The following is a 19,528-nucleotide window of genomic DNA, read 5'->3' as shown; positions in this document are numbered from 1 at the left end:
ACATTAAAAAAAAATAAAAAAATCTCCAGATAGAACCCTAAATATCACAGTTGTCATCATAAAGCTGCAAGAGTTGGCCACCAAACATAAACCCAACCTTCTAGCAAGTTCTGTTTATTTACTCTCTCCCCCACCACGAGTCTTGTAACTGGCTTAGCCATCAGACGATTTCTAATTTTGAGTGTCTTGTGTCATCATCCCTACCGTCCTGATTTACAGCCAGCCTGGCTGGGTTTTATGGGAGGGATTTTCAGGGGTGACCAAGCTCCAATTAAAATCTCCTCGCTGAAATGCCTGATCTATCTGATGTGTGCATGGATTAAAATCACGGTAGGTGATTTCATTAACACAAGCCTCTACCCACGTGGCGATCTTTGTTTTCCAAAATAGATTTGTCTGCTGTCATTGTTATTTTTCAAAATAGCATTTTTTTCTGGGAAAAAAAAAATCTGGTTGCTGATTTTCCTTCTGTTTACTTTCCGTAACTTTAAAAGTTTCTTTGAAGATGTTGACAGAAATAGCTGTTTCTCAATCCACGTAATTACTGAAAGAAGCATCCATTTTCGAAGTCTGCCAGGCTTTTTTTTCCCCCTCTAACTAGTATGCTTTTACCCATTAACAGCACTTCTTAGAGTCATTCTGGAGTCAGCCTTGCCTGTTTTGAAAGACGCACTAATTCCTACGCTCGTTTCTTTTAAAATGAAATTTAATGTGTAATAAAATTAGAGTTAAAAATGAGACACTGGCTAAAAAGGAATCAGACATGTTAAGAGATTACTTAGGCTGCAAACTCAACCACTTAGAAGTTAGGAAATGTTAGGTAAAACTTTATTTTAGTTTCCCTATGCATTTTGAGAGTAGGAGTATGAATATGTATTCTTTTTTTTTTTTTTTCTTCCGTATGTGCAGATTAGACTAGCAGAATTTCTTGGCTTGTTCAAACAAGGCTGTATTTTCACAGGTCTGGTACAAAGAGCTACAATTTGTTTGACTGTGTTAAAATCCATAGGTATTTCTGCAAGTAGGAAGGCATTAGCTCTTCCCACGTATAAGTAGTAGTTGATGTTTTTGAGCATGTAGAGAACCTATTTTGTAAACTGTTCTGGCTCACATTCATCTCCTTTGCAGAGATGTACCTTACTTCAGAAATTGCAACTTCATTAGAGGAAATTGGTGAGATTGCCCTTGCTGCTGCTTCAGGAACAAAAGCAAGCAAGCAACCCCAGCCCAGGCAATCGTCCAGCGTGGTTATTTTAGGCTGAATGGGTCAAGTTTGGCAAAGAAATGAGGAGCTGATGTCCAGGTCTTTTAATGGAGGGTGCTGGGCAGCTGCACACAGTGCTGCTGTGCTTTTGGGAACATGAAATGGGGTCAGATTAAAACCAGTCTGCCTGGATGTGAAATGCCTTTCGGGGTTGCACATCGCTTGTGACAGTGGAAGCTGCCCTAGAGATGCTGCAAAACTGCAGAAATTGGGGAATTGTACTGTATGTTTTAGAGGCTCAGGTGTCTCAGAGGTATTGTTGCACAGCTCCACAAAACGTTCAGGTGCTAATCTTCTGCTGAAATTCTCTGTCAGGATGGAGCCCTTTGGTACTTCTCTCAAGATGTTTTGGTCGCCTTTAAGAAGATAAACTGTCTCTTGAAAAGCCATGAAGCATTAGCATGCTGCTGCTGGAGGAAAGGTACTTGGAGTAATTATGCTCCAGAGAACAGAACTTAGAACATTTGTGGGGGAGAGAACAGAAGATTGCAATAAAACTAGCTGCTAAATAAGGAAACATCGTTAGACAGCAGGGCGAACCTTGGCTTTGCTGCTTTGCAGTTAACTCCGCATACTGGAACAAAATATAAACGGGCAAGAGCAGAGAGTGCCCTGAGAAGAGAAAAAATGTCTTTTTTGTGTACTGTCAACAAGTGGAGACATTTCACGGATCCCAAAACCTTCTAACAGCCCACCAGACTGTTAGGCTGAGGCGATGAAATGCATGCAAAATTACAAGAGTGCTTCAGCACGACTGGGTGAACACTGAGCGCAACAATCTATTAGCACGGCCTAGGAGGAAGTGAGCCCTTTGAAGAAAAGGGCATTCTTCAGGTTGGTTAAAGATAAGAAGAGCTAATCATGCACACGCCGAAGTGTCACCAAGTCTGTTGCTGAATTATGCCAGGGTCGTGTTTTTGTGTTTGCCTTTCATGCTCCAAGCAGCTGGCTCCTGCAGGAGAGTAGTTGATAATTAAGGCTCGAGTGTGGTGTAGGGCATAATATTTTGGGAAACGTGGCTTGGCAAGAGCTCAAGGTCTTCAAACAAGTTGCCCTTTGCTTCATCTTTGTTTTTGTTTGCTGAATGACCCATATTTCCTCATTCAGTGTAAATTCTGGTTTCAAGTACAACTGCCAAGACTAGAAGAATTTTAGTCGTGCACATGCAAATACATCAATAAAAAAATAATTTCCCAGATGTATCTGGAGATTTATAAAATAATAACGAAGAAGATTATGCATTCAGTTTAATAGGAGATGAATGTAAATTAAATCTTTAGAAATCCACCCACTGATTCTGATCTAGGGATACTCTTTTTTTTTTTTGCCTTGATTTTTAAAATGCACTTATCCATAAGCCCTGGGAGCATGCAAAAATAATATTTACAGCTTGTATGAATTAAATTAGATATCCTTACTCCCTTCTAATTAATTCATGAATATTGAACAAATAACTGTCCTAAACTCACTTATATTTACAAGGTAAGTAGCAAGTGTAGGTAATGAGGGAAATTAAAGCATGGCAGCAGCAGGTGAAGCAATATGGGCTGTGGGAGAATGGGGCGAGGGATTTCCGACAAGGGGAATCGTTTGTCTGCCACTGTGGTATGGGGAGGAGAGCATAGCAGCTGAGATTTGCTGCTGGGTAACTGCACCAGGAACAGTGTGCATTTGCAGAAACAAAATATGATTTGCCTGATGACAAAGGGATGATTTCTTATGCTGATCTTATGCACTCACCTAAATTTTTCTCAAACGTTTGGCAGTACGTGGACATCTTCAGCTGGTATTGTCTGTGTACTTGATCTTCCTGTAGAGGAGCAAAATGTCAAGGGTTCAACCCAGAAGGCTTTTCTTTGTGTGTGCAACTTCTGTTGCTTATTTCTGGTGTTGGCACGAAGAGCCTGGAACCAGTGGTTTTCTTTGGGATAAACTTCTACTGAAACTGCTGGAGTATCAAGACCTACTAAACAGCCCACTTATGAACTAGTACGTAATGGATTATTCTTTTACGTGTCCCTTGGTACTTCCTAAACAAAGCTCTTTGTTGGTTGGAATGGTGAGAAGTCAAAGACTTAGCTGTAAGTAAGAACATTTTCTTTAGGTGCATAGAATAAGAAAAGATCTGGATGCTGTTTAGTGCATGTATTACTTTCACATTCAGAAAAATCTCAAAGTCCATTTTTTTTGCTCTCAATATCTAGAGTAAAACAGTCCTATATATTGCCTCTACTTTTTAGTGGAGAATCAATATAGCTCAATTCTTATTTCTTTTTAGATTGAATAACTCCTCTTCAGCTCAACTGATGCTACAATGCATGGCTGTATAGACAATAACCATACTCCTCTTGGCCTTCCTTCGCTGTTCTTAGGAAGCCAAGCTCTCCTTGAATCAGAGCATGCTCCCAGGTCCCTGATCACTTGTGAAACCCCCTCTGTACCTCCTTCATGTTAAATTCAACTCTGAGTGCTGGCGACCAGAGCTTTGGATGATGCTGCACCAATTCTGGCTTATGCAATTCATCAAAATTCAGGCAATCTTCAAAGCTTCCTGTGCCAACAAAAAATTTATCAGTTTAGTTCTATATGATTTGGCTGGCAAGCCCAGGTGGGGGCTTCTTGTTTTTGTTTTACTTCCATGTTGTTATGCTCTTTTCCGCATATGATCTAAAGCTTTGCCTACCAGACTAATATGCCTACAGCTCCTTGGGTCATAGCCCCCTCCTTCCCCTTTTCTAAAATTTACAAGTTTTAGTTTTTCTTCAGTCTTCAGGTTTGGTACAGATTAGATGCAAGACCAGGATGATTTGTTTAAAAATCCAGTGAGAAATTTTCATCCCAAAATAACAGATATTTTAACAAAATCGGTGGTCCTGAGGGACCTTTATGTCTGGGGGAAAAATCTTGGCAACATGTCTCTTGGTGCTGTTTCAGCTCTAAATCTCAACAACCAGGCCTCGGATTCTAAAAACATTTACAAAGGTTAATTCATGACTTCTTAGCTGTCATCTTCGGTGTCGGAAGCATCATGTTACAGCGTGAGTTTCCTGTTGGAAGTTTGCCTGGATTTTGGGTTTTCCAGTTAAGCCATGCATGCCAGGGCCCTGGCTGGAAGAATGGGCAGGAAATGCACATTGTGCTACTGCAAAGTTTTCTGTTGATGATCCTTTTACTTTATTCCTGCACAGAAGTCATAGGTACATGTGTAGGGCGTGTACTGATACATTGAGCCTTAACCTTGAGACTCCGTGTGTTATGTAGTTAGCAGAGCGATTCCAAGTTCCTCCTCTGCTTTTGGTAAATCTAAATATATAAAAAGTATTTATTGCTTTAATATAAAGAAGCCAAAAGCTCCAGGCTATTAACAATAATTAAAAGTGCAGTCTGCAAACTCCTCCACAAAACAAGCTAGTCAGAAAGAACAGCATTACAGAACTGTGCAGTCCTGCCAAAAGCACCCTCACCTGATGAAAGCCCCTTCTACAAAGGTATATTACAACCCCTTAACGTGTTGCCATTATTTTAGACGCATCAAACTTAGGCTGCATAGGCAGACAAGTACCTGTGTAGCAGAAGCTCGAAGGATTTGAGCTGGTTCCCTCTTGGCAAGCCCTTGCGGTGGGCAGGAGGTTCCCCTGAGCCGCAGCACAGCGGCTCTGCCCCCGGTGGTGCGAGTTGAGACCCAAGTCCCTTCCGCGGCGCTCTGCTGAAAATAAAACACTCTACGTGCTTCAAAAGGAAAGTCATACCAGCGATCTATATGCTCTGCGATCCCTTGTTGGCATTAAGTAATGGCACAAGAACATCACTCCCAAAATATGATACGGTCCATTCTGGGAAGGCGTTTAATCATCGTAATCATACGTGATTGAGACTTTTTATTTGAACCAAGAAGCTTCCTAATAGAAACACCTCTTTTTTATCTGCTGCTAAAAACTTCAATTCAGTGTACTTTTCCTTGTGACTCTGAAGCTAAAAATTGCCAGGTTATTCTCAGTTATGTGAATAAAAATCAGTCAAGTACCATTATGAAGGCTGCCTACAATATGCTTTGTATTTTCTTTTGAAGCTGGTCCTCCCCCAGCTCTTTTTTCTTTGAATGCTGGCCGCACCTCGTCAGTTCTCCCTTTCCTCCTGTGGTTATTCGCTCATGTGCGTGTGGAGAGCAGCTCTGTGACAACTGTTTCAGCAGAACCAAACCCAGCCTGACCATCAGTGGTGCTTTGGTGTCCACGCAGCTCCTGCTGCCAGCTGGGTGACAAGCGAGAGCTTTTGGGGAGAAACTTCCAGCTGTGCGCAGCAAGCCCGAACATGGAGAGCAGCTCCTGTAGGCGTGCTGGCGATCCCATTGTCTGCCCACTCATTTCTCCAAAAGCATCAGGTTGCCATCATCATAAAGCTCCTAGCTTTTGTCTAACATGTCTTTATCCATCTCTGTCACCCCTGGGCACGCTGCCTGTCCTGGAAAGGTAGAGCACTGGTAGGCAGAGTGCGCTGCAAAGGGCAGAGAGGTGGGAAAGGGACAGCACACTGATGCGTAGGCCTGGGCTAAGACAGGGAGATGCTTCTCCAGCTTTACCACTATTTTCCTTTGTGCTGCTGGGAGTTTATTTCACATACCCATTTCTTATTTCATCCTCTGGCTGTCTTGTGTATTTAGGGTGAAAGATCTTAGGGTCGTGGCCTGTTTTTGTGGAGTACGTACCGATACTCTGACTAACAGGGGAAGTAGTTATTTATGTTTACCAAGCTGAGCTTATACCAACAGTGACTTTGGGGTAAAACTGCAGCTTCAGATGTGACTGAAGGAGGGGGCAGACTGAAGTCTTGTCTGTTTGGGAAATTTTCTGTTTTGCCCAGTGTGTTACTTTGTAAATACAAGACTTAAGTCCGAACCACTGAGCAGAGCCCTCTGACTCCTTGGTTCGCCCTTCATCCATTTACGCTGGTTGTTTGCTGAGATGAAGGCAGGTGGCAAATCTTTACTGCTGCACTTTTTTCTGCATCACAACTATTTCTTTGGCACTAAAAGTTGTGCTGTGAAATCTATGCACCAGTTTCTAGACTGGTTAGGCACTGTCTGTAAATCCAAGTAAATGAAATTTTCCTTCATGAAGCAGCAAAGAGCTATATGGATAGATGTAGAAGACTTGGTTTGCTTTCATTATTAAAAGGGTACTTTGCATGAAAATTCCTTCTCGTTTTTTTTCACTAATAGCCCTGTGCATCATACAAATGACAGACTATTTTCCCTGTACTATAAAATGTTGCTCTTCTCAAGTCTCCGGGGATGCATTGAGAGACTGAGCATTATTAAGACAGTGAAAACTTTCCAGTTTGTATGACTCTTCTACAGGAGTGCTGTAAGGGCCCTTCAGTAGGGCTGTCGTTTAACTTGGCACTTGCCTTGCGAGGTCTCTGTGCTTGCAGCTCCATTTGGAGCTCGTTCCTAGAGCAGTTGGGTCAAGTCATAAATACTAGCTCTCACCTTGCAGGGGCTGAGGTCTTCTGACTGGTTTTGAGGTAAGAACAGTTACTGACCACCCAGATGAAGTCTGCTTCAATTTGCAGCTTGCAAATAGCTCAGTTTGGGTGGAAAGCAGTCATTCTGTTTTAATGCTTTTTGAAAAAAAACTCTCCTCCCTGTGATACTGAACCCTTTGAAACTGTTTCCCTGGGGGAGATCATCCAGCATCTGACTCTCGGTGACTGTAGTAGTGCATCGCTTTACTCTTTGTTTAAGGGAACGAATCCATGGTGGTTGCTACTTCGTATCCCTGTGAAGAGGGCAGCACACGCAAGGAGCTAGGAGAGGTCTGGTGGCTTTGGGCAAGTTGATGAGCTATACCATTAATATAATTCTTTTCAATGGCTTCTTAAAAAGAGCAAGTGGGAAGGGAATTAAATACCTAGAACTTGTGAAGAACAACTTTATGCTGACAAAGATATTGCTGTTGTCAGGGAGAGATTTACCATTGACTTGTAATGCCTGTAACTGAGCTGTGCACTGGCAGGAGGGAACATGGAGGCAGCTTCTTCAGGGACTGTCTCTCTCTAGGAGGATGCAGCTTATGAATTGTGTGAGAGGACTTCCAGGAAAACACAGCACAGCCTTAGCTCAGCTCCAATTAACATCATTGGAAGTCTTGCTTTTTGTTCCTGCAGCCATCAGTGCAGGTTTCTTTAAAATCTTTCTCCTTTTCAAGTTTTCATTTGGAATGAGGAGACAAATTGCTGTGTTTTATTTAATCTATTCTTAATGATAATGAGGAAAAATTATATATTTTTAGCAGGAGGATTACATACCTGTGAAAGCAGCCTTTCTAAATTAGTGCTAAATGCTCTCTATCTATGCAGAAAATTTCAGTCCTGGAGCAATTTGAGTGTGGCTGATTTATAAGCACACTGTCAAGTCTCTGAAACCTAAATGAGGCTTATTCTATAAATGGTTGTAAATTACTGAGTTTGCCTACATACTTAGTCTGAATGTATAGGGAGATATTCATTTAGCATAGCTTGTAATTGTTCCAAATCAGATGCAAATGTTGACCTTAATATTTTCTTTCTAACATGCTATAAGGAAATTATAGTCGGTTGTGTTTTTATTTTAAACATTTAAAAAATGCAGGATAAAAATGTAGTTTAGAACTGAATAGGCTTTTTTTGCTCAAGAAATGTTCAATGCTTTCATGTTCAGAAAATGTTAAAATGGAATCTCTCTATGTTAAAGAAACATTTTATTATGATTAACTGTTCCCAATAGAAGATGCTGCTGTTTAAGTTTTCGTGAGAAGTTTGCTTCAGCAATAATGTTTTTTTCCCCTTTGAAAACTTTTGCCAGATGTTGCCATCTACTAGCATTAATGGTGTTTGTTTACAAAATAATGGGCTTGGTTTTTCAAAGTTTATTATGCCAGGACTGTGTGATACAAACTTTGAAGGCAGTGTGTTGTGTCTTTTATTAGATCAACTGGTAACATTTAGAAGAAGTAGATAAACTTTAAGGCACACAGTTTCTTCTTCAGATTTGAACCCAGGAGTAGCAGGTTTCACAGCTAAGTGGAAAATGAATTTTCAGAGTTTAATTACCTGTCCATCAGTTATTCTGTAACCCTAAGCTGCAATGGCCGTGGCAACATCATCCAGTGGTTCATAGCAGCACGCAGAGCTGTTTAACCTAGCGCGAGCCAAGGACGTTGCGACAGAAGGGATGTGGAAATGGAGGTGGGACGAGTCGGGGTTCAAGCACTGCCTGACTCCTCAACCACAGTGAGCACTCTGAGCAGAGTGGAATTATTTTTGTTCGGGACATAAGTAAAGCAATTAGATATCTGGTCTACCCGTGCAGCTGTTGCACTGCACACCCGCTTTTGCTCTGTCTCCTTGACATAGTTTTTGTGAAATTGTGTAGGACACTTGATCCTGCTCTCAGCCTACTGTGCCACCGAGGGCTCTTCAGCAGAGCTCGCCAGCGAGGAGTCCTGCTTCCCAGCTGGTGCTATGTCATGAGCAAGTTCCCAAGACAGCGTGATTCACTTGGCATCATTGTGGGCAGTTTAAAATGGGAGTGAGCCAGATCCTCAGCTGGTACAAATTGGTGTTACTCTATTAGATTCAGACAGGCCTAACTAGAAGTGCTCAAGCAGTCACTGAGGGTTGCACAATCCATTGCTTTTGTGAGCGTGTGCTCACCCATAAAAGTGAGGTTGTGCAATCGGGCCCTATATGAATACATCTGTTTCAGCTGCTAATTGAAAACAAACATGGTAGGATTAATAACTCACTTCTCAGGAATTTACGTATTATAAAACATGAAGGGGATCTACCAGTTGCATTAAGAGTTATTCTATTGCAAGATTAGTAAGTCCCAATAGCAGTGAGTGGAGGTCATTAAACTGGGAGAAGTTGGACTGGTGCAGGATTTTTTTTTTTCTCAGTTGCTCTGGCTTTTGTGTCTCCTGCAGCACAGAAAGCAGTGCCCAAGCCCACGCTGAGGAATTTGGTAGCAAAACTACTGTTGACTTAAGCAGAGGAGGGCACGGACATTTTCGCTGCACAGGAAATGGGGCACTTTTCTGCCCGGTGCTTGTGCCTGTTTTCACTTTACAAACGTCTGTCCACACTTTATAATAGGGGATTAGGGAAATTGTCTTTTCTCTCATTTGGGAGGAAGTTTCTCTCTGTCTTGTTAATTAGTTGAGTGAAAGATGAAAGCAAGCGCCCAGGGGGCAGGGAATTCCGGGAGGTTTGGGATTTTTGAACTAAAGAACTTCTAAGAAATGGCACATTATGAATTCTGATTTATCCAGCCCCCTGAATGCTGCCTGCAAAGGCGCTTACGTGGGTGCATACCCTGCTCCCCTCTGCGTAGGTGCCATAGCCTGGGCTCTAAACTACCAGGCTATTGCTTCTGCAGTCCAGGACATACATATAAAATCTAATTATGGAAGCTGGACCATTCCTATCTGATATCTGATGGTGGCTTCCTCAAAAATTAAATGCTCTTGTCAAATAGAAATATAAATAAATATACGAGTAGGATTATAAAACCTGCTCAGAGAGGTAACCCAACAGAGAGGAAACAGAACAGCGAGGCCAGAAGATGGATGATCTTCCAAATGTGTGCTATTGCATTTGACAGGGTCTGTCTATGTGTGTGGAAGGGGAGATCTAGTTACACGTTTCACTTTTGTAAGTGAGCAAATGATTAATTCTGGGTTTTGTTCTTTTTTTTTTTTTTAAGAGCTAAAATGCTGGATCAATCCAACCAAAAAAAAGCATCTGCAGTTCATTCTGCATGGTTCACCATCTTTAAGATCCATTTTTTTGACATCTTTCATTTATCTTAGTGCTTACTGCTAAAAATTGTGGTGTTTGTCAGTCCTTTCAGTCTGCAAAATTTTAGTTTCATGCCACGCCACGCATGTGCCCATAGCTTCTGTAGAGCACTTCGTCGTGGGCTGGAGACTGCTTTGGGGCACAACTATTATTTGTTGCGATAAATACAACCCCTGGCCTTTCACCCCAAAGGCTGTGCTGCTGTCTGTGGCAGCCAGGCAATGCGTGTTTGCTCTTGTGGAGCTCATGGGCCATAACTCTGAAGTGTTGTCGCCTCCGTGCTCCATCCCGTGGCATGTTTACTGTGTGGTCTCTGGGCTTGCATCGTGTCCCTGCCCTGTTTTGGTTTCCCTTTGCTTTTTATGCTCACAGAATAGTCTGGCTCTTGTCCTTGTTTGTTTTTCTTTTTTTTTTTTTCTTTCCAATTCCTTGCCTGTTGTGCCTGTCCTCTGCTCCCCTCCTCCCCGTAATTATGTTGGGACTCAGTTTCCTGCTTCAGTTCTTGCTCTGGGTGAGACAAACCCAAGTGCAGTCCTGCCCCATGCCATGATTTTCCATTCTGCCAATATCCAAATGGCCTTCTATATCCACCTATCTACAGATTATAGACATTCCTCATGCAGTTGTTTCCCTGAACAGTGAGGATTACCCAGACCTTTGTGCATTCGGGCCTTTTCTGCACTCAGAGGATTGAGTTTTGTCCTAATCTCCTTGTGTCTGTTGTGCTACTGTCAGGTGGAAGACAGATTGATTGAGAAGAGTTTAGATCTGAAAGTAAGAGCAGCTTCTGGATGTAAAAACTGGGTTCACAAAGCATCAGATGCTCCTGAGCTGCATCAGGGAGAGCTGTAGAGATGCTTTTCTGATGCCAAGTCAGCCGTGAATGCGAGGGGAGGCAGAGCTCTCGGAGGAGTACTTGTATATGCATGCCTTGTGTGTTGGTGTATTTCGAGTGATTTCTTAAGGAGGTTTATAGAATATTCCCTTTTATAGCCCTGCCTATACTTCTTCCTAACCCCTGAAAGTTTTCACCTCCTTTTCCTGTTTCTGGAAAGTATGATCAAAAAATAAAGATCACAAAAGTCCAAGTTTCCCCTAAACAGGTTAGATCAAGAAGGGAAAAAAATGGTCATGCAAGTTCAGCTGGTACTATACAGGAGAGAATTGGGATTGATGTGAGGGCTGGAGGGGGATGCTGTGAATGTACAGTCACGTGTGGTAAGCTCACGTCTTATTGTACAGCAAAAGTCTGCAAGAGCTTTGCAGCAGCAGGTCCCATAAAATGAAAAATAAATAAGGCTGCAAAGTAATCCATGGCAAAATAATATGTACATGAGAAAATCTTTTTTTCTTCCACTGGAATTAAACAATGAAGTGTCCTTATGCTGCACAGAAGATACCACATTCTCTGCACAGCATTTGCAGGAACTGCTGGAAAGCTGAAATGCACTGAACTGGTGTAGCTCTAATTGCAGTGTGGTCACATTCCTGCTGAAGTACTTTTAAACTATATTTAGTATGTAATTGAGCCATGCTAGCATGGGCTATTAGTCCAAATACTAGTGTAAATGAGGCAGACAGTATTAAGATGTGCTTGAAGATTGTCAAGTAATGCCAGATAGATCAGATGATCTTGCTTTGTCTTGTAAAACAGTTCGCATCGCTTGGGGGAAAAGCTGGGTACCATTATGTGGTTTTGTGGTGTGCGTGCTGGCGAGGGAATCGCACCCCTCTGGTCTGCAGCCCCCTTCCTCCTCCCGGACTGGCCATGCCCGCAAAGGTTGAGGCACTGAAGCAAAAACCTACATGGCAACATCAGGAAACGAATGCCCCGTCGCAGGATGAGACTGGGGAGGTGATGTTGGTAGGAGATTATGGAGCACCGTGCCTTTGCAGAGGGTTGGATGCTTCCCCCCAGTCCCGGGGGAGTACCATGCTGCTGGCACCACTGGGAGCACCCAAGAGAGAGGAGGTTGCTCATGGGACGCATGGGTAGGGGAAGACAGGAGCTTGCCCAACAGAGCTGTCATCATGTGCTGGTTGTGTTCCAAGTGCAGCATGTGTTGTATAACCTAAAGTTGGGGAGTAACGTATGAACGGTGAAATGCTTGTCAAAAGTACAGGGTTTTTAGTAAGCACTGGAAGGTTCCTGGGACATGTTGACATTGTGTTTGTAACACTCTGGGAGTTTTATGTGGACTTTTCAAAACCTTCTGACCATGATAAAGTAGGTTTTCTATTGCAGGGACAGGATTTTCTGTTTAGTAACATCTTTTTCTCACTGTAGCTAGCATCAAAAAGCTTACATTGTATTAAAAAGAAGAAAAAAAAAAAGTACAGCAGCTGGTATTTAGTGATCCAGGAAATAAGCTTGACTAATGTGGCTTCAGTATATTCTGTATATCATGAGACACGCACGTTTTAAAGGAAACTAAGTTGTGTTTCTGTATTGCTTTTAGAATAGATTAAGTGCGATAAAGCATGCCTCAAAACTGCCCTCAATTTGGACAGAAGTCACTGCAAACGGGTGAACCCCTGTCAGATCCGAGATGTGTGTAGACAGCAAAACTTTTTGACTGATGTCTTAATTACCTTTGTTGTAATTTTTTCTCCTAGGAGACGGAGCTGCTAGATATCAGTCTCGTCAAAGATGCCAGATGTGGAAAACATGCCAGAGCCCCCAAGGTAGGCGGTTTTGCTGTATGCTTACCTGTTGCATTGACTACCTAGGAAAATAGAATGGGAATTACATGCAAGAATTTGTTTCAAAGAATGTTTCCTTCGATAATAAGAAACATTTTGTCTTTGCTTCATTTATCACAGTTTCTGATAAGAAGTGTTGTGATAGTTGAGCTGTTGTCATTGATTCTGTATGTAAAAACTGATGATGGAAGCTCTGCTGACAGTGAATGAACAAAAATCCTGGTTTATCTGGAGCTACATTTAAATTTGCTCAAGTTCCTGGCTTCCCTGATGGCCAGGAGCTGATGGCTGTTGAGCTCCATGTTGCATTTCATCCTGCTTATTTTCCTTTTTCAGTGCCTCTTGAGGCCAGAAGGATTTATTTTTTTTTAATATTTATTTTTAAACGGTTGTAGAGAGGTCAGGATATCAGCTCCCCTAGGTCCTCTCTGATATATTGCATACTCCTTTGCTGTCTGTAAAGACGGGAGGTTGTAGATATATGTACTCTGTGGTGGTTTTGTTTGGACAGCAACCACACATCAGAGAGGAAAAAAAACCCAACCAAACAAACCAACAATGGAGTGCACACCTCTGGAAGCAAGAGTGTGCTGTGGGGTATCCCAGGAACGATAGGAGAAAAAGAAATCCTTACAGTGTCCTGAAAGTAGGGCCTTGCTGCTGCTTAGCTGCTGCTGAGCCTGTGAGATTGAAGCAGCCTGGAGAAATGCGTCTCCTGCCGTCATCCCAGGGGAAAATGGCCGGTTCTGGAGGCTGCAGCCTCACCGAGCCTCCTGCTGGGCTCCTTGCTCCCAGCCCTGGGCCAGGGCACTGCCCTGGGGGCTGCTCAGCGCCTAGGGCTAGAAAAGGTGGTTTCTCTGTGCCAGAATGTAACTGTAGTTATCTCTGAACAGACTATTCAAATTTGGTTTTCAGAGCTTTCATGTAATGTTGGCAGCGTTTTAAAGGCTGAGTTATAATTGAAATGCAGCAGAAGTACTTTATGACATCCACATTAATACCAAATGAGTTCACCATGATTAATGGTTGTATGATGAATAGCAATAAAGTATTAACAATGGCTAGAACATTATTTTAAAATGCTACCCGCTTTACAGAGGACATTCATGTTCTTCTAACAAAATGTTTTTAGCTAAAATTTATGCATAGCTATTGCCTTGGTGACTTTTATTTATTAGGTTACATAAAGGCTGTTTTTGTTACCACACGTTATGGATTTGACAGCAATGGCATTAAATGAAGGATATGAGAAAATCCTGACTTTTAGGGTGGTGAAATGCACCACCTGTGTGAATAGGTTTGTTTTTTGTCATGGGTTTGTGTGTGGGCAGAATGGGAACAGCACCTGGGTTGGCTGTTGATGGGATTTTGCAAGTGGTGTGAAGCAAAATGCTCATTTTGGGGCCATTCGTGTCTGTTGTGCCTTGATCTGTGCTATGGGGCTGAGTGAAGGAGTGCTGCCTGCAGGTGAGTGAGTGTTACAGGAGCCCTGATTGTCCACAGGAAAACACAAAACTCATATAGCAGCAGGAAGGCTTGGCTCTAAGTCAAGCAGTAGCAGCTTGCGATTGTGTGGAGGTTTCTAGTAAAAACCCTGGTATATGGGCTTAAGAGAGCAGCACCACATCTGTGTGACACTCGCCAAAGTTCCCAGGTTTTCTTTTCCACAGCTGTACTTTCAGATTGAGCCACCCTGGTACTCAGGTGAGCGTAAATAACGAACACTGTTTTGGGATGGTTTCTGCGTGGGAAAGCAAGCTGCCTTCATGTAGCACACAGGGAGGTTGTTCACAGCCTGCTCGATGTATGGCAAAAGTGCGATGCACGTGATGGTTGTGCTGTGATGATGAATCTGAGCTGTGTCCAGCGGGGTGGCTCTGTTGTGATCTACAGGTACCCGCTGAGCATCTTGCCCTATAGGTAATATGGCCTCCAGTGTAAGCTGCAGACCAGGAACGGAGTTAAGCTGCCTCAGAAACAAATGCTTCCCCCTGCTGTGGTACCACTTCACATGTTCCTTAGCTATCCCAGAAGGTCATCTCTTGTGGTCTGGTGGGATCATCACTGACTTGGGAATTTGCTTCCTGTATTTGTCTTGCCAGATGGAAAGGACAGTGTGCTGTAGTGTGTTGGCACAGCTTTCACTGTAAAACAAGAGATTTAGGTGATTTATCTCCTAATTCCCCTGCCAATCCCCCATCCCTGTAGTATTAAACAATTTTTATACTATTAGGGGACTTATACCAGTTTGTGCAAATCTTTTTAATCTATTTTGAGAATTGTAAGAGGGAGTGGATTTCATCTGTGGGTTGTCACTAAAAACTTGAGAAGTTGATGGGAATCTTTCAACCTCATTTAGTGTATTTCTGATGTAGAAATAGAACCTTTTGATAAAAATGTGTCATTTTCAATAATCCTTGGCTTTTCTATTTAATATTAAATAAAAATGCAATTCATTTTTATTTTTATAGTAAACCAAATTTCAGTATGATTAAGGACACCCACAGCAAGCTACCCAGACCTGTTAGGTGCGCTGCTACAGGAGACCACCGGCAAGTAGTGATTTTGGAGGACTATAAGCAGCCCTTGTTACCAAAAAAACCCCCAAACTTTCCTCCCCTCCACCATCTGGAATACACACTTCTTTCCTATAAGCTGCCATATTAAGCAGCAGGAACATTTCTTTGGTTGGCTTAATAAATCTGCCACGCTCTTGGTCTTTTTGATGGCTGGAAACAGAGTCTGTTCCCATGCTGCATTCAGCGTACCTTCTGTACAACTGTTGGCATTCGTAATTTCTGAAAAACAGAAATACAAAGGGTTTTTCAGTTAGCTTCTCCTTCAGCCTTGTTGGTTGGCATTTGCTTTTCACAATATTTTTCCATAAATCAAGATGCACGTATTTTGTGATTGTTCTTGTGTTTTTGTTGTTGCATCTTCTAGGCACTATCGTAAGGAAAAAAAAAAATCATTCTGGAGGAGTTTTCATCAATGAAGGATAAACAGCCAAATGCCTTATTCTTATTTAGAAACCATTGTACTCTTTCTCTTTTATCCTATTTTTATCCTATTTCACGTTGTCCCTAAATAGTAATAGTTACCCAGGGGGGCTGGCTGAAACCAATTAGAGTAAGCCAGCACTAGATGACAGTCCTGGAGCCGAGGCCATAACATTAGGAGCTGACAGTAATGATTGTCTGGGCTGTCACGCCGCAGTGTGCTGTAGCGCGTTCACGGCTGTCCCACCTCAGCTCCTCTGGCTGTACTGCGGATTTGTGCTCATCTTTTTAGAATACTCAAAGCATGTTTGCATCTGGACAGTGTCCTCTCCTTACAAAAACCAACCAACAACAAAAAAGCACGCAAGGCTGGGAAGCTGAGACAAATTCGGGAGACTTAAGCAAGCCCCCATCCTACCTCAGATGCCCAGCCAAAGGAATTGGTAGATGTAGAGGGTTAGGTAGACCCCGTGGGTCTTGGGGAGGGGATCAGAATGGCTTGACAGCAAAGTAAGTAGGGCATGAAGATTAAAGGTTGTATGTGGAAATAAGCCTGTTTGTATTTCCTAGGAACGTAGGCTTCTAATAACATAGAAGGGAGATCTTCTGTAGGTACCTAAGCATGTAACAGGTGGGGGATAAGATTGTTCTCCATCCCCAAATCAATAAGTTGTGTATTCAAATGACCCCGTGTTACTGAGAAGTTTCAGCATTGCCTCCTTTTTCCACGTTTTGTCAAGCGTGAGTCCTGCCTTCGGTTGCTATTTTCAGAAATGATAACAGAGTTTTCCATCTCGTTGCAATATACATGCAAGGACTTATCCTTTGGAAAAAGGGCAAATCTCCAGCAGTACAGAGCACTGCTGCGGATCCCTAAATGAGAAGATAAATGGAAGTAATGTTCTGAAGAGAACAAGAAAAGACTCACTAATTGTGTATGTTACAAAAAGTGCCTGAATTCAAAATACAATGAAATTTATAAAGAAGTGAGGGAATTGTAAGATGATTATCAGGACTTTGCCTTTTTAGTAAGCATTAGAATCATTTAGGAAGGGAACAAGAGAAATTTTGAGAACAGGAGATTAATATGCAGTTCATTTCTCCCTTCGGAAGACGTGCTGGCGCATAGCCGCAGCACAGCCGGCTGGAAGCGCCGCGTGCCTTTTCTCACCGCGTTCAGGCAGCCAGAGCTGCAGCTGACCTCAGCAGGGTTACAGCGCCAGGGTGCTCGGGGCTCACATCATTTATATTTACAAATGCTGAAGGCGTGTGGAAGCCATTAGCTGCAATGCAGCAATTATTTATTTCCTCTTTTTCACACATTACCTGGTAGCCCTCTCTCCAGCTTTGTTTTGGCGTGCAGGCTAATGAAGACCAGCACTTCCCCATGTAAAGTCCAGTGAAGTGGTCTACAAAACAAAATAACACATCGGGCGCTGCAGAGAAATGTGTTTTTGTACAAAGAGACATATAAATAGCCCTGAGCATCCACACACCTTCTGAGAGGTGTGGAGGGGGGCTGCTCAGGAGAATGTCCCTAGTCTTAAAATGGAGACGTAGCAAAAGTCATCCTGCAGCATTAAGTACCAGGAAAGGTTAGGTGGTGTAACAGTGCTGCTGCAGTGTGCTCACAGGACTAAGAAATTCACACTTCTTACCATCTTGTATTTACTCTAGCCAATAACAGTTTCTATGGAAACTAAAATCTTAATGCAACTGTATAAGTGTTTTTAGCAGCAAGAAGAAATATCGGGATAAGTTGGCAGGAATACGGAAATAACCCCATGGCAAATGTTCACATTTAAAACTTTTGATGCATTTCATCAGTATGTTTTCCCTCAAAGATATCATAAATCATTCAGCAGGAGATGAATTTCTTTAAATGACATATGCTATGGAACCTGCAGGAGAGGAAGTTGTGAATGATGGGATCACTTCTATGCCAAAATGTTTACAGTGTGTCGTCCCCAGTTTCAGAAACACTTCCGACTCCCCTGCCCCAAATGTTCTCACTTAATGGAGAATGCTCTGCAGAGGAAAACAATTCTGCTTTCTTAATATCAGAAATTTACCGAGGCCTCAACTGCTACGGTATTGTCACCAGCCTCTGCGCTCGGTGGGTTTCCCTGAAATCCTCAGCTAGAGTGCGATGACTTCAGGATTATCTCAGCTTTCATTTAAAAATACACTGCAGAGAGTTGGCTCTTCGTAACCCGTTTGCAGAGAAAAAAGAAAATTCCTCAAGTAGATGGGTTCAAACTACAAGGAAAACCAACATAAAAATGTCTAAATAATGATGCAACAGAAAATCTGATGACTCTCAGGGAAATCAGGTCTTTATTTGAATTCTTAGAGCTATCAGCACTGCTGCCTTCCTGTGTCTCCCTCTGTGGTCATTACACTGAGTTAGAAGCAGGAGGATCTTACTGGCATCTGGGTAGAATTTGTGCAGGTAACTGGAAAGTAAGCTGCTGCCTGTTATGTTGCTAATGGTCTCGTATACGTTTCTCATCTTTTAAGCTTACTGCCTGAATATGCAAGCCTGAGTGGAGGACTCTCTCAAACTCACTCAAAGCACGCGTATGCAAATAAATAAATTACAGATGCAAATAAAGTAAATCACAGATAACACAAGATTGATTTACATCGGAATAAAGCTCTAACTCGTAATTTGTGAGTCCGATGACAAGAGCCTGTCAAAATAAACCTCAGTCAGTTGATTTCCTTATGATTTCTAACTTACATTTTTGCTGGCAGCCTGTTGTCTTACGGTCAGGTTTTTTGGTCTTCTCTTACCAGCAGAACAAAAGAGGCTTCTGTCTTTTTGGTCACATTTGAAAGCTGCGTAGTTATTCATTTCTTTATGATCAAGTCTGAACTGGGGCAATTCCGTCATGTTTAGTAACCTTCCTGATTAGACTGCATATGGGAAATGACAGATAGTTGTGGGTTGCTTTCTGTTTTTTTTTTTTTTTTTTTCCATTTTCATTTTTGTCCACTCAGTGGATTCCCTGGAAAAGTCTGCTGCTGCCTGTGTGGATTGCAGGACCGCACGGGCGAGCAGCAGGCCTGGCCTTGGCAGCACACGCTTTCTGTCGCTGTCTCAAATGCTGGTATTGCTGTTATTTTTATCCGCTGATAAATGCGTGTCACTTTTCCTTCAATAACCTTGGTATTAAATTAGAAACTCTAATGTAAATTATGCCTAAGCAATGTTCTATTTCTGCCAAAAATAAATAAAACTGGAATATGCACGCAGCTCACCCGCTTCCCACTCACCTTAGGTGTAGCAATGACATCTCAGACATCCAGTCCCCCCCAGTTTTTCTACCTCTACATCACTGTTTTTTTCATAACGAAGAGTAAATTGTATGAAAGTTTGCTCTAGGTTGAGTTTTATTAAGGAAAGTTAAGATGGACTTTTGTGGGGACCACAGCGTTCACGTGGTCACGGCATGTAAGACAGAGAAATGGAAGCAGCAGCAGTGTTGCAGAGTGTTGGAGCTGCAAGTGTGTGTGGGAGTCTTAGCTGGCTCCCTTCTCTGCCCCTTCCTGCAGCTCTGCATCCGTGCTCCAACAGACCCTGCGGGCTTCTGCTGGCAGCTGGCATCTTTCCTCCTTCCACATCTCCCCCACCAGTGCAGGCTTACTTTTCAGGAAGCGTCTCACCGCTGCCCATGGCCAGGTCCTGCTGCTTATTCAGGAGAAGAAAGCAAATTTCCCT

At 42.6% G+C, this 19,528-nt stretch overlaps 1 protein-coding gene across 5 annotated transcripts in view; it reads left to right on the top strand.

Annotated features, from left to right (window-relative positions):
• Window positions 1–19,528, top strand: part of PLCB1 (phospholipase C beta 1) — a 390,968-nt gene that overhangs the window by 87,794 nt on the left and 283,646 nt on the right. For all 5 annotated transcript variants that reach the window (XM_035552918.2, XM_035552920.2, XM_035552921.2 and 2 more), the window contains one exon: window positions 12,719–12,787. In XM_035552918.2, the coding sequence (XP_035408811.1) occupies window positions 12,719–12,787 (69 nt within the window). The remainder of the gene's footprint in view (window positions 1–12,718; window positions 12,788–19,528) is intronic.

The sequence above is a fragment of the Cygnus atratus genome, chromosome 3 (genome assembly GCF_013377495.2).
Source record: "Cygnus atratus isolate AKBS03 ecotype Queensland, Australia chromosome 3, CAtr_DNAZoo_HiC_assembly, whole genome shotgun sequence".
In the NCBI taxonomy this organism is placed as follows: Eukaryota; Metazoa; Chordata; class Aves; order Anseriformes; family Anatidae; genus Cygnus; species Cygnus atratus.
Note: the sequence above shows the minus strand (reverse complement) of the source record. Positions and strands in the feature narration are given on the sequence as shown.